The sequence below is a fragment of the Gambusia affinis genome, linkage group LG17, assembly GCF_019740435.1.
Source record: "Gambusia affinis linkage group LG17, SWU_Gaff_1.0, whole genome shotgun sequence".
Classification (NCBI taxonomy): domain Eukaryota; kingdom Metazoa; phylum Chordata; class Actinopteri; order Cyprinodontiformes; family Poeciliidae; genus Gambusia; species Gambusia affinis.
This window is the reverse complement of record NC_057884.1, coordinates 7,669,365-7,684,905: the sequence shown is the minus strand read 5'-3', so window position 1 is coordinate 7,684,905 and position 15,541 is coordinate 7,669,365. Positions and strand designations below refer to the sequence as shown.

Sequence of the window (15,541 nt, the reverse complement as noted above, 5' to 3'; positions counted from 1 at the left end):
CAACCTGCTTCTCCTAATTCAACGATACAGAAGTTACAGACTGTTAATGGGTTTATCCCCTTTTTTGATTACTGTTTTTTTTGTAATAATTTATTTCAAAAGGACATGCTCCTGGTTTTTTTTTTAGTCCTTTAAAGGATTTTTTTTTAAAAAGAGCGAAAACATTTTTGATGCTTCTTTAAATCTGAAAGGCAGACATTTCTTTTTGTTATCAACCCAGCCTTAACAACCTGTTTATGAACATGAATTCAAACAAGTTCCACACATTGAAAAAGCATCAGCTAATATGCAAACGCAAGTTGCAAAGACGGAGATCAAACATTTCAAATTTATTTATTCCAAATAAATTTTTCAATAAAGACTCTGCTACACTGGTAAAGTCCTGGCTTTGAGGTCGGAGCAGATTTAAAATATTTCAGAGTTTATACTGTTGAAGGAAAAAAAACAACAGATTTGTGAGAAATAAAGTGGCTGATCAATGAGGTTTCATTTTCTGGATGTCCTACGAAGTTCTGGTTTATCTTGATTATGATTATATTGAACGTCTATATGGTTCTCTAGCCCTGAAAAGGTCAAAAACTTGTTATAAATTGTCGCTTCTGCTAAGCGACTGTAAAAACAATATTGTCTGAAAAACATTCTTGGCTTCTCTTTATATTGTTAGATCTGTTTTAAGCAACATTAATTGGTTGCTGCCTTAAAATGATCAGTGGTTAATTGTTTGTGTGTATAATCATTTTTGTGTTGAGCAATTTAAACTCTGTCTTTTAATAAAAGAAAAAAAAGAGTGGGCCAAGGTTAAGGAGGATCTACTCGGGAAACAAAATATTTAAAAATAATAATAATTAGTATGCTATGTTACCAGACATCCTTGTGGAAACATTGGTATGGAAGTCTTTTAGAAGATTTTTTATGAATTGCTGTGCATCTAGGTGGACCATGTGGTCGAATAAAGTTATCAATCAATCAATTAAAAAATAATCTAAGATATAATACAATGTCCTGGACCCTTTAAATTCTCTCACTTTTACAACTCCAAACATTACATCTTTTTTTCAAATTTTGTTTAATAGACCAACAGAGCATAGTTGATTATTGTGAAATAGAAGAAATTTAAACATGATTCAGTAAAATCTAGCTTCAATTTGTAATGAGCATTTTTAAAAACATCTACCACTGCATCTAAAGGTCAACAGGTATTTTGGGCAATTTCTCTCCCGGTTTTGCACGTCTGGACACTGAAATCGCTCCCCATTCTTCTGTTACAGTCCGATTGGATCGAGAGCTTCTGAAAACCCTGATTTTCAAATCTTGTCAGATTTAGGTCTGGACTTTGACTGGGTCATTTTAACACAAATAAGCTTTGATTCAATGGGTTATCACCTGCTGGAGGGTGACCAACTCTCCTGACCAACGCTGAAGAAAAGCCTCCACACAGGATTGTTTCACAGAGGGGATGAAGGTCATTGGCAGCATTAGCTTCCACCACACAACATTTTCTACGTAGGGCAAAAAGGTACATTTTGGTTTCATCTGACCTGAGCAGCTTTCATTTTCTTTCATTACTGGGTGACTTTTTAGCTTCCAGTCACACAGTGCTTTGTAGGTAGGACAAAATAAAGTTTAATTTTAATCCATTTGACTAGAGTACACTACTTCACGTGTTTGCTGGTTTTCTGACATGGGTTGTGGCAAACTATAACTACACTTCTTACAAACTACACTAAGACATTTCTTCTTGTAAATAAGCAATATCTACACCTCCATGTATGCAATGGGCTTCTGATGGCTAGCAGTGTAGCTATAATCTGTTTCCAGATGACAGATTAATTCTGGAGCTTGATATGTTTGGAGCTTGAAACATTGTTTAATAATCCAAACCTGCCTTAAACATCTCTATAGCTTTATCCCTGACCTGTCTGCTAATTATTTCTTTGTTGTTTCTGTTTTGTTTTCATGATTCTGCTTGCTCACTGAGGTTTTCCTTCACAGAACAGATGTATTTTCAGAGAAATTGAAATGCACCAGGATGAACTCTATACTGATCTCTAAGCAACTGGTTGCATTGAAATCTACCTAGCGTTATAAAAAACATGCAGAAGAATATAAATAATTTGCAGTCATTTACTTTCCACATCATAATTATGCACCACTTTCAGGTCTCACAAAAAAAACAGAAAAAAAAAACACAATAGTTGGAAGTTTGTTGCTGCAAGGAGAAAGTGTAAAAGTTCAAGAATTATGACTGCTTTATCATAAGTATTAATCACATGCATTCTCTCAGTCAGTGAGGCTTAGTACAAATGATAAAAAAAAATAAAAAAAACATTTCATTTAATGTCCTGTGAGTGCACTGGGCAGATTTGAAGCAGAATGTTTTTTATCTGTGACAAGAGCTGGGGTGATGACAAGAGCTGAAAGGGCAAACTGAAGTAGGCTGCCAGAAAATGTTGCAGTCACTGTGGTACTGAATTGCAACACAATCAGAGTTTAAAATTGTGCTTTTTTTTTTTTTTTGAGTCACAAATACTACTTCCGACGTGCTACAATTTGCTAACTGTGAAGCTGAAAAGACTCTCCATCCTTTGGTAGCTGATCACGACCGTTAAGAAACCCATGGGCTTAAATTTATGTTGTACTTTTACATATTCTCATTAAGACACATCTCAGTTTTTTCAGGTTGCACTGAAAAAAAAAAAAAGGTTCCAAAGACTACCCTTAGGTGAACATATCTGACATCTTGCACAGCGTTTAAAAGACAACTCTAAGTGTTGTGTATAATATTTGTTCCAAGGGAAAACACAGTGAGCCCGGGCTGTCACTTTACTTTTATATGGGTGTAGGTTTGAACCTGTCAGCAGGCTCAGCTCCTTTTCTTTGGTCTCCTCCAAAATACCCAAATATATGCAGGTTACGGTAACTGATGTGAACAGGCGAGAGAGCGGTTGTCTGTCTCTGGGTGTCAGATTTTGACTGGCTGTCAGAATACAGTGTGCCCACTTTCAGCCGGAATAATCTTCAACGACTTGCAGGCCTGTAAGATGGTTGGGAAAAAGCCAGCGAGTGATGGATGTGTGAAAAATTCCAGTTTGAACGGAGGTACGACTGGAAAGGCATTCAGTGGAATGGTGACGTCTGTCTTGTAGCATGATGCTCTGACATGGAAACGGAGGCAAAAAAGTGTCACAGCATTTAAGACCAGAAATACAGCCTTGTTCTTGTTGCTGGGTTACAAAGCTGATTATTTCAATAATCCGGGTGATACATTTGTTGGAGGTCTTTAGACCCTTTCAAGGCCCAGTGACTCAGAGGAAAATAAAAAACAAACAATTATACCTTGCAGAGCCATCAGGAAGCTTATCAAATGCAACCTTACACCTCAGGTACCTCAGGCTACTCACTTTAGTAACCTGAGGCCTGTTTTGTTGCCTGTTCAAGAAATAAATACACAACAGACTACATCCTTAAATTTGTCTTTGAAATTACAGTCCTCAAATTTTTTGCATATATTTACATTTGCTTACAGTGGCATATTTTTGTTCTTAAAGCCTTTTATGACATTAAAACGTGCATAAAACACACCACTTTTGATTTTCTAGACTTCCACTTCAGACAAAACATCTGAATGATTAATAAATTGACTCAAATCCATTCTTAGTAGCTTGTACAACGTTGAAAAATTATTACACGTCTTTGTCATTCCAAACCCAGCTCAGTGCTAAAAGATAAATCTACAACTAAACAAAGATGAAGAAAAAAGACCTATAAAAAAAAATTACTTCTGATCATTGGTGCCAGATAGCTCAATCCATCTCCTCGAACAGTAAATTGTTGATTTACTGTTTTTCCATTTTGGAGGAGATCGCTACCATCTCCAATTCTTGACAAATTGAAACATCCTGAGTTTTTTTTTTTTTTTTTTTTCTGAAAATACAAACTGATTTACCATCGGCTTAGGCTGGCAAATTATGACAAATTGCTAAAACCTGGATAGAATCGGATGTTCCAACAGAACAGTGATCCTCAAAACATTTCAAAACAGTTTATAGAGCGGACAAAACGGGTCACTCATCTCCTCTTTCCAAAGCTTCCACCTCAATACTACTGAAAGTTTGTGTGAATTAGGCCGAGTCCAACTCAAGAAACTAAACACTTTAAATGAAGATGTCTTTGCATGCCTTTAACTTTTTCTATGCTCTTTTCTAAGGAAACAAAAAATAAGTGCAAACAGTTACTTTCCTCAGAAATTTAAATATACAGAACATCCTATTTTATATTATTTATTGTTTAACATATTTCAACTAAAACTTTTGCTTGGGTAAATATACATTTTTGTGTATTTGTCGCTTTGTTCGATGCAGACTTGTTGATCAAAATCCATGAGCTGAAAGGAAAGTGTTTTGTCAAATTAGTTTGCCCAAACAATAAAGAACAAATTATGGCGACTGTTCTTGTGAGGCAAAATTAGTGAAAATGGGTTCTCAGCTGCGCAATTACACAAAGGAATCATCTTATTGTTTTCATATTCTGTCTTGTATCTGACTTGTTCTTAATATATATCATTGATTTAGTTGGGTGCAGCAGTATATTTAGGACGCCATTTGCGTGGAACTCAGAGTAAGAGTAATTAAAACATGCTTGCTGCTTAATAAAATTCTAAAAAATAAATAAAACAAAAGTACAGTAAAAAAAAAAACAAGTTGGTAGGCACTCTTCTTTCATTCCTCAGCCAATTACATTTCATCCTTGGCAGCATTCAGTAAAAGCTCATGGTTGAGTGAGCCAATCTGGATAATTTTCTAATTTATGTATATAGAAACACAAATGAGTATTCCAGCAAACATATAAAACACAGAAATGGTTAAGGGAATATTCATTTCAATAAACTTATTGAAATTAGTTTATTGTGATGAGAATTAGTGTAGTACAATTTTAGTAGTTGTGTCCTTGGACAATTTCATGTTGCCTCTCAGTCTATTAGCGTATGGATGTGTGTGTTTGAAATAGCAGCTTAGTGAATACAAGGTGCAGCGTAAAAACTCAGTTTTTGTTAGGACTTGATTGTAAGACTCCTTGCTATGTCTGTTTTTTTTTTTTTACCTCCTTCTTTCTATCAGTGATGAAGGGTGAAGCACACTCAGATTTTACACAACCCCTGAAAACCTGAGCTTGTCACTAGAATTTAACACTGCCCTGTGGATTTCCAGATGGCTGCACACATAGGGTTCATGACAGCACCCCCAGAACCAAGCTACTCACTCAAACACTCGTTGGCGGAATCCCCAGTGGCCCTGGCCCAAGGTCTGTCCTGGTAAAAGGGGTGACATCTCTGGCAGTCGGTTCCCACTGTGTGATGTTGGCAGGCGCACACCAGGCCACCCCGTTCCCCCTCAACACACTCACTGGCATGGCCGTTGCACTTGCATCTAAAGGGAAACATAAGACATTTTTACATCTGCAAGTCCAGTCTTTCCTTGTGTTTTCTTCTCACCGTGCCTTTTTATGACACAGTGAACAAACGTGCACACAACGGATGGAGCTGAAGGCAGAGGAAAGTGAGAGGGTATTTCCACCATACGGAGTTGTCACTTCGTATTATCCCTCACAGGCATAAACGTGGTCTGAGGTGAGGTGGGGTTTTCATTCCCCCTCAGCGACTGCACTTTTCAACTGTGTTAATGTGCCACTGCTAATATACTCATACTAGCCAAAGGACAAGGACAAAAAGCAACAGGCTTGTGCTGCATTGAAACAGCGAGTGTTGGCTCACTATTTACTTTAATGTGACTTGCAATCATTTCAGAACCTCCCCCTTAACGCTTGAAACAGCCAGGGCTTAAAGCACAATATTCCTGAAAAACCTTGAAATATTTTCATGGAGAAAAATCAAAGTCGGGTTAATTCGGATGCAATCTTTAGGAGGTATACTGTAATGACCACGTCTCAACTTTGGAACACAAAGTCAGACAGGTAGATAGTCACAAACACCAACCGTAAATAGATGGAGATTCAATGCATTTGTGAAGTAAAAATTGTTTTATTATTTCTCAGAATTTTATTTAATTCTTTTACTCATTTAACCACATTAGTATTGTTCAATCTGTTAGAGGATGTAGGCTAGAGAGTTTCTGCAGAACCAGTCAGAGGGTTTCCTGCGGCAACTGCAGCAGGCTGATAGCGACAATGCCTCACCATATATACCACAGCAAGGCACCAGTATTTGTTAACAGATAAGAACAGATAGTTTAGATAATTGTAGTGTGATGGAATAAGACCTGAGGCTTAACAAGTTTCTCTATAGAATTTCATCAGCTCTGAGTTTTGAGAAACTGATGCACTTGCTGGGTATTCTGGTCTGACAATGTTCTTGCTATGCAAAATTGTTCCATTAGCAAACCTGATTCTTGGAAACTCACATATTTGAACAAGAAGATGTTTATCATCCAAGGAGTTAAATGACCCTCCAGTGAGGACAAGGTTGCACTCTCCCCACCCTGTGGTTATGTGACCTGCATGGAAATTGTTCAGCTGAAACTGGAGTGACCACATTGTGTCATGAGTTCTATGTATTGTGAGGGCTTGCAGCTCCAAGTCAGAACTCAGAACAGCTCGCTGCTGTGTTGTTCTCCGTCTGCAGACAAAATAAAGCTTTGCTCTTTGCCAGAGTCTCAGCCGGATCTGTTATCCCACAGATGTTGTCCACACATTGATTAAGGCTAAGATTTTAATCAAAGAACACAATTATTGCATGTTTACATACATACTTGTCTGAAAATTCAAAAAGTTACAATTGCACATGATTATACATTGTTGGCAGTGACATCTCCACTTCAGCATCCTCTGACCTCAACCACCCTTCTCCTCACCTCAGACCAACTTGCATTTAAACCATCCTTTCAGATGGTTCAACAACAATCCCTCATATCATCCTAACCACAATGTCCAATGGAGGCAGAAACTAATCACTGTGCTTCAGTTGCATAATACAGACGTATTTTATTAGACCTCTGCTTAATGCCTTTATTCCGTTTGATGCACCTGTTGGAATGTCCCATAAACATAAGAGTTCAATCTGGTATTAAAGAAAACCACAAGGTTTTTGAGCATAAATTCAGGCTATGTTTTTTTTTAATTCTTCAAAAATTATTTGCAAAAGTATCAGATAACCTTCACCGGAAGACAGAATCAATTCTACAGTCTTGTGACAGACTTACTTTTTGTTAAAGGTACTAGAGTTTTTTTGTGTGTTTGTTTTATTGATTAACAGTTTTACATTGCCTCACACCAAAACCAGCACTGATTTTCCAGTGCATACCTGCATATTGTGATATATTTTGTCTACAGCTGTAGAATTAGAAACATGCAAAAACTCAGTTTTTGCCTTCCTTTAGCACCCACAACATACACTTACAAACTCCCACCGCCCGCTCCCGAGTGTCATTAAATAAAAAGCTGAACTTTTTATTTAATTCATAAATAGAGGACACTTGTAATACTTACTTGCAGATTCTTGATCAAATTATAGTTTGGGAAACATGTGAAAATGATGAAACATAATCACAACAAAACATGTTGAGGATCATTGTGCAGTTGTAAAATGCATTATCTTTCCAACTTTGTCAGTTTTTTTTTTTAAGACAGAGGTCTTAAAAAGAGGTTTCTAAAATATGTAGGTTCTTCCCCCCCCATTTCTCACTCCAGCAGCGACATGTTCCCAAAAGGACAGATCAGAATGATCCCCCTGCCAGCAGTTTAAATGTGTTTCTTGACTAACATTTATCACCTTCTTTTCCACAAAACACAGCTTTGCTAATTGGAGCAAAAATCCGTGCCTTGACTCATCGACCCACAGGACCCGTCTCCAATATGCATCAGTTATTGAGGTAGCAAACGTACAATGCAGAGAGTTTTCAGATGAGACCTTGCAAAAGGTTTTGGTCGTAGGATTATTTTGTGGAAGTTCAAGTGACTTGATAAAATTGCAAGACGTTTTTAGAAGTAGCTCTATAGGTGCTGCATATAGTGAGACAGTGAGCACTTTATACTTCAGGAAGACCAACACCTCTCAAATAAACAATCTTGTGGACAATTTCATAATTAGCAGGAGCCATAAACTCCTTGCTTGCTGAAAGTACGTCAATATTTTTAATAAAGTAAATATATTTTGGATTTCTGACAAAAGGCTCCTTAAAATAGTGATTTAAAAAAAAAAAAAAATTCTCCACTTTTGCAATTGGACAGGTTAATTTCTTGCCAGCTATGACTTACATTTTCTGTATGCATTATCTTCCAGCAGTATTGCAGGGTTTTGTCAAGTTGCTGCAATAAGGGGCAGACATTTGTCACCGAGTGGCAACCTCTGTCAAATTTACTCAGCTGTCTTACAATCACATGTCTGCTTGCCTGAGGCTCAGACCCAGTTATTCCACCATCACTGAGACAACAACCAAGTGTCTATAAACTGCCTCCGATCTATACCCAAGAACTCTGTTAAAATTTATGTCATGTCTTGCTAAAAGTGTTCATATCCATTGAACTTGCCCACATTTTTTCATGTCACGACTCACACATTTTAATGTTTTATTGGGATCTTATTTGACAGACCAACACACAGTAGTGCGCAATTGTGAAGTGAAAAAAAAAGAGAGAGATTGATGTTTTTGCAATGATTTTCTTTTTGCTACTTTTCCATTATGTGAAACACAACTCCTGTTCTTTCAGAGTCCTCCAACTCAGCAGTGGTTGCCTGTAACTCCTCCACAGTTTCCAATCACGGGAGAAAATGTGTTGTTCTGTCACATAATATTAAAAACAAAATGCTCCTACATTTTGAGGCTACAAATGTTGTGTTTTGACTTTGACCCAAACGCAGTTGAGGGCAGATTTAAACTGAATGAAAACAAGTTTCTATGGAAAAACAAGGTCAAGAACTTACACACAGCTGCAAACGTGGAAACGGGCTTGAGAGAAACAGGATTCAGGAATGCCAAGTGCAGGATTCAGTGAGACAATAAGGGAAACAGAGCAGGCTAAAAGTGCTGCGAGGATGGGTGCTTAGTGCAAACAAGGACCAGGTGATCAGAATCAATGGGATGAGCTTGGAGCTGAAAGGGGAGTGATATACTAGGAGATTGAGAAGAACTTAAGTGACTCAGAGCGCTGAAAGCTGTGCTGGAAGACCCAAAGGGATAACCAATAAAATAATACAAATAAACTGAAAAGAACCTCATGGAGGAAGCTTAAAAAAGACATCATCAGAACACAAAGCTCAAACCAAACACTCAAAGTCCAACAGACATGTCTCTACAGGTTTGTTTAACACCACGTTAGATGTAGTTAGGCCTGTCACGAAACACAATAAATCAATTAATCAAATTATCAACCTCATTTTAATTTAGCAGCTTTATTGTTTCGTTCTGCCTTTTCTGTTGATGACACTGTATGAAAAAAGGTTAAACTCTGACCCTCCCCTCTTCATTTCATTAGCTTAAGGGAGGAATGAACTATTGCATCACGTAGTCAGATATGCCCATCTACTCTTTCTAAATCTAATAATTATTGCAGGGGAAAATAGTATACAGAGTTCGTAATCTGTACTCTTTTGGTTGAATGTAGTTTTTATTTCCACTGTGGTTTTATGTTGTGATTAGTTTTTATTCAAGTGCATTTTTTTGTTAACGGAGACTGAGAATCCATTTTATTTTTGTTTTTGGTTGTTTTGTTTACCAGTTCCAGTGTTAAGTGTTCTTTTGAAAATAAAGTGCATCTATTTTTGTCAGGATGTGCTTGCAATATGTTATTACCATTGCATCAGTTTAAAATGGTCTTCAAACTCCATTATTGTTTATCGCCATAATTTTTGAGACAGTTAATCGCTCAGCAAAATTTGTTATCATAACAGGCCTAGATGTAGTTACACTACATAACTTATATAGTTAAACAAAAGAGAAGAGATGTGGTTTGAAGTTTTACACAATTTCTGCTTATTTAGTGAGGGTAATGGGGCTGAATTAGCCTCCCATTATGGATTTTCCGCTTAGGAATTTGATCGGCTGACACATGAAGCAGCTGAGGTTTCGGACCCGGCTAACACGAGGGCACAGAAAGTGCTGTTGTGCAGCCAAGCTTTCAGTCAGAAACTATTTTCTCCATCCTAGAGGCCACCACATCAGCTCACGCACCGGTCTATATTCAGCGGCGGCTGCATTGATGTTCAACTCAAATAAATAAATAAATAAATAAAAAATCACAACAAATCTTTCACAGCATCTGACTCACAGACTTGACATGAGGCAGCAGAGTGTAAAGGCATATGTTCTTCAACAGACTGTCCAGATATAAGGCTAACATGTTGCTCTGTGGGTTTGTCCCCCAGGTGTTGCGACATTGCTGGGTAATTTGTCACGCCGATGCAGTGATCCTAAACATTTATGACAGGTGTCACATCAAGTTTATATTCTCTCAGAAGACTCCATCTCAACTACTTAATTGTCCACTTCTTTTTTTTTATGTAGCAACCAAGGTGAAGTGTGGTTTGTGGTGACATGTCCGATCTCATTAATGTGAGCAACAAATCCAAAGTGGAAGAAGTGTGGAGTATTTTACTGGTTAAACTTCATCACGAGGCAAATTGACTGGCAGAAAGAGGGAATATTAAGGTGATAGTTTAACCATTTGGCTTGTGCTTTGAACTACACTCAAGACCTTTTATGGTAAGAACAATGGACAATTAGATAAAAAAAAATGTTCAGAGAAAACAAACTAAAATATTGGTGCCTCTAACAAAAGTAAGAAACAGCTTGATGCAAACTTTGCTTATTTAAGTTTAGTTGAGTGCTTAGACACTTTTAGTGAGTTGAGATTTTCTGATTCTCTGGAGAATGAATTTGTTGAGATATTATTATAAAATTATCAATTGGGATATAAATTAGATTGAATATTTTCCATTTCTTTCCACTCTTCAAAAAAGGACAGACAAGAACACATACTTTTAAAGTAAAGCAGATATAAGTTAAGCTACATAAATAGAGAGCAGTCTGTACTAAAACAGCCACTCACATTCATCTGTCCAAATAGTTAAAACGCTTAAAAGAGTTGCAATTTTAGGGGAGTTAAGAAGTTTTCCATATTACAACAAATAAATGGGTCTTTGGTCAAAATACAAAGACATTTTTTGCTTCACCAACTGATGCCTCCTTTCTCAGTCAGGTTACCTCCAAAGTGATACCAGCAAAGTTATAGATCCAAATGTGAAACTACTGGATGTTATTTAAGAAAATGCTTTTTGGCGTCTTGCTGGCAACAAGCAAGTCATGACTCCAGCAAGAGTAGAGCATTACCGTTCTACTCTCCTGTAATTTAGGAGTAGCAAAGCCCTCCTAAATTTAGATACAGTAGCGGCTGTGGAAGGTCATAATGGCATCAAATACTGCAATTTTTTCATTATAAAGGACATATATGTATGTATACATTTGGTTAACTCGAGACAAACATAATTGCATTTGTAAAAAAGAAATATAGCAAAGAAATCTGTATTGCTTGTGCTACTTTTAAATAACCATTCAAAAATCTAATTACATTTATTTACACATTCTAAATTCAACATAGAATAAACTTCATATTCCACCAATGACCAAAAGGGATTTAATAAAACTAAAAGTATTTTGAAAATGATGGGTTTTTGTTTTTTAATTTCGGTTCTCTTACCTCCCACCCACAGAAAAATCAGAGATGGCATAAAAATATGAGCGCAGCACTTTGGGATCCTTAAAAAACTCGTCCCCAAAGGTATTCAGCCTGTCCAAAGAGATGAGCAGGTCAGTGGCTGTCACCCATTCCTGGAAAACACAAAAAGGCAGAGAAGACGAACATGCCATGAGACAATAAATAAATAAAACCTGACAAGCTGAGGAAAAAAAAAAAAAAAGAAGAAAAAACAAACAACTAAGGAAGAAAGACAGACAATAGTAGCAGTGTGTTGTCAAATATGTTCTTTTTCTATGATCAATCCTGAAAGCAGCATATATCCTACAGTTAAAAAAGGGAAAAGAAAGATATGTAAAGTTGGCAGAAAAGAGAGATTAGTCGGAATGAAAAGTTGGTGGATCAAAAGACATGGGTGATGGTATAACGACGGGGGGGGAGAGCAGATGTAATGGGAAGATAATGAGTATGGCAAAGAAAATTTAGCTGATGTTAGAGTGAGAGGGGTAAAAGACGGAGGGGATTAATGGAGATAAAAGTTGAAATATGAAAAAACAACAAAAAAAAAACAACATTGCCGTTCTACTCTCCTGTAATGGATATCACTTGGCAGAACTTCCACTCCGATAAGATTTAAGCTACTGCATCTGAGCCCACTGCAAGGGCAGAGCGGGATGAAGCAACAGCAGGAGAGAGTGAAGGAGGATAATGGAAACAGAGGGAAAGCAAATAGAAAAACCCCCCAAAAAACAATACTGCAATCCTGGGGTGGAAGATAAAAGTGACGTCAAGCAAAGAGAATGATGAAAAAAAAAGCCCATCCAGAAGTATAAACCCACTTTTAAACAAATAACTGGAGAGATTTTTTATTTTTTCTTAGCTGGTTTGGGACTTTGTGGCGGTCCTCAAAAAGCCTGTAAAGCTGTGTGTTTTGAAGCTACTCTCCAGAGACGTCTTTGAAGTGTGGCAGTGGAAGACGAGGAGATTGGAGTGAACGGGACTCAGACTACAATCGCCTGATGATTTCCTTCATTCTTGTCTTTTCTTCTTTTTTTTTTTCCCAGACAATACAAAATCTTTGTAGCAGCGAAGCCCATCAAATAACACCTTTTTGGTAAGATGGGGCCTTGCTTATTATAGAATACGAGGCATAAACTGAGCATGCTTTGTAAGTCATGTTTTCCATGCCTTTTTTTTTATTTTTAAGCAAGCCATTTTCTTAACAACACTGGGTAAAAATAAAATAGTGTGAAAATGAGAAACATCCCTTCAAATATCTGTGCGGAGTAAGTCGACTTAGTTTGACAACCCCAAACCTTTTCACTGTGTAGCAAGCATGTGGTCAGACGTGACCTTCGACAGAAGGAATGCTTGAAAGGGACCAAGAGACCCAAACTGTGTCTATCCATGTTGCATGAAAAGTCCTAATCCTATTGTACAATTATTGTAGCTGAAATTAAGACCAATTTTATAAATATGTTATCTAATTCTGCTCACTGTCACCAGGAGTCCTGAGGTATTCTGTGGCTATAGCTGCGTCTCCTTCAAGGTTTGACATGTCATCCATTCGGAGATGGTTTTCTACATACCTTAATTGGAATGAGTTGCAATTCAAGCTAGCATTTCTTTCATATTGAAGCAATCTTCCCATTCTCATCTGAACTTTGATAAGAGCAAAGCATTTTTTGTTGAAATAATTATTGTTTTAGGACGGGGGTGTCAAACTCCAGTCCTCAAGGACCGCTGTCTTGCAGTTTTTAGATGTGCCGGAGGTACAACACACTGGAATGAAATGGCTTAATTACCTCCATCTTGGGTAGATCAGTTCTCCAGAGCCTTGCTAATGACCTTGTTATTCTATTCAAGTGTGATTCAGAGGCTTTCAGGACCATCCTTTGTGATCTTTATCCATTCTGAAGCTCAGTTTGAACTTCAGCTGGTTGTCCTCACCAGGCCTAGACATGGACACCTAAATACCCAGCTGCCATCTGATTGCCAGATTGGTTAATTTTGCTGACAGACTAATTGAACACGTGTTACTAACCAAAGAACCTGATTAGAGTTTATTGGATTTTGGAAATTTACCATGGGGGAATCTTCATCTCGCAAGCTCCTCTTCACACCCTCTCTGGTATAGATATTGTGTCACTTCCACAGGATTAAACATAAAACAAACATCTGGATCTTGGTTAACAATACACTTCTTCAGTCCTGCACATTAAAACCAACATGAATTTGTTGAAGGGCACCAAGCTGCCTATGAAATGAGCATTAAGTAGATTTCCATTTTCGCACCTTCTAATAGCTTCCTTGTAAAACACTGAAGCATTAGTCTTTGTTCAGCAAGCGAAGCAATTTGTGGAAAGCTAAGAAATGAAACAAAGATGGCACTTTGGGCCTTCTGGGACTGTAGTCATGAACATAGTGCGATTTTTTTCAGCTTAAAATAGCCTGAACAGCCGAAAGAAAATGTTCAGAAGGAAAGTTGATTCTTGGGAGACTTTTCCAATTAGCATGACCAGAGAGAGAACACAGAGTTTGGATATGTTGCCTGCAGTTTGAGAAGAAACTAGTGAACTATCTGTTGTTTCAGCTCCTGTCAGACTTAATAAATCTGACTGTTAAGGTTTTTCTGAAGAGAGAGAGACCAAAAGTAGTGGTTACTTTCAGCAGCATTCGGATTATGCAGCAAAAAATCCTCTTGTACAAAAGCATTATTTGATTTTCATCTGTATTTCCTGCCAATTTCCTCCACCAAAGGATCCAACTCCAGGTGGAGTGCACTTCTCGGACAGTCCTCCCTTTTGGCAGTCAGTCAAAGCCTGTCAAGCAGTTGCATGATTGCATAATGTAACAACAGCATCAGATGATTGAGTGTGGTCACCTGGCATGCTGTTGTTCCAACCTTAACTCCAGCTCGTTATACCTTGTTCACACGGCTCTGCAGGCTAACAGGATTTGGATGCCACCTACAGTCTTGAGGCAGTCGGAAAGCAGATCAGTCTTTGTCTTGGGTTTCACCAACTTAAAACAGCAAATTTTGTATTTATGGCTCGCAACAGCAGGCCTGTGAGGTCAAGCATGATTTTCCTATGCTCAGGTTTTGCTTTAGTACCTGTCACGTATTAGATGACATCAATTTACTTGGCTGAAATCACAAGTTAATTTCATTTAGTCTTTCATCCATTTTCCTACGTTCCAAAGGGGCTTATGTTGGTCTCCAGTGGCCAAGGCGCGAGAGCTTAGATACACAACAGGCAGCTTTTGAATCCATCACAGGGTAACACAGCAACAATCAATTTACTAACTCACATGTAAAGAGAGTGTAAAGCAACCAATTCACCTAACCTTCATGACTTTTTTTTTTTTTTACTATGGAGAAAACTGCATCCACAGGCACACAGAGAGAATTTAAAACTTCACTTTAGTTTCCAGCCAGGATTCCAACCCAGGACTTTCTTACTTAAAAGAAACAGTGCTAACAACTTCTCTACGATCTTTTCTGAGATGTCTTCACACTGATGTGTAAGTAGTCAAATAAAAAAGCAAGTAACCATGTAGGCTTCAGGTAATGCAGGTTTATAGCTTTCCCAAACAGCAGACCGGCATTCAGGTTGGTCGTGGTGAAAGATTTAATGAAGAACAGAAAACTAAACAAAAAACAGGAACAAGACATACAGCTGGGAACAGACAACAGGCACGTAATCGGAGGAAAATACAAACATTTGAGGGAGAATGCAGGCAGAGGAAAAACAGGTGATGGAAAACAGCTGTAGAAGGAAGGAAACTGGCAGGCTGAGGGAAAGTGAATAATAATGTTGCATTCTAGCTGTACCCA

At 37.8% G+C, this 15,541-nt stretch overlaps 1 protein-coding gene across 2 annotated transcripts in view; it reads right to left on the bottom strand.

The window, feature by feature from the left end:
• lamc3 (laminin, gamma 3) overlaps positions 1–15,541 on the bottom strand; it is a 126,691-nt gene that overhangs the window by 90,859 nt on the left and 20,291 nt on the right. Inside the window, exons 1-3 of one of the 2 annotated variants that reach the window (XM_044144591.1) lie at positions 13,509–13,553; positions 11,707–11,837; positions 5,260–5,426 (exon numbers count right to left, since the gene is read on the bottom strand). In XM_044144591.1, the coding sequence (XP_044000526.1) occupies positions 5,260–5,426; positions 11,707–11,837; positions 13,509–13,514 (304 nt within the window). In that variant the 5' untranslated portion in view covers positions 13,515–13,553. Of the gene's footprint in view, positions 1–5,259; positions 5,427–11,706; positions 11,838–13,508; positions 13,554–15,541 lie in introns of those variants that run through there. The other variant, XM_044144590.1, reaches the window with a different exon arrangement.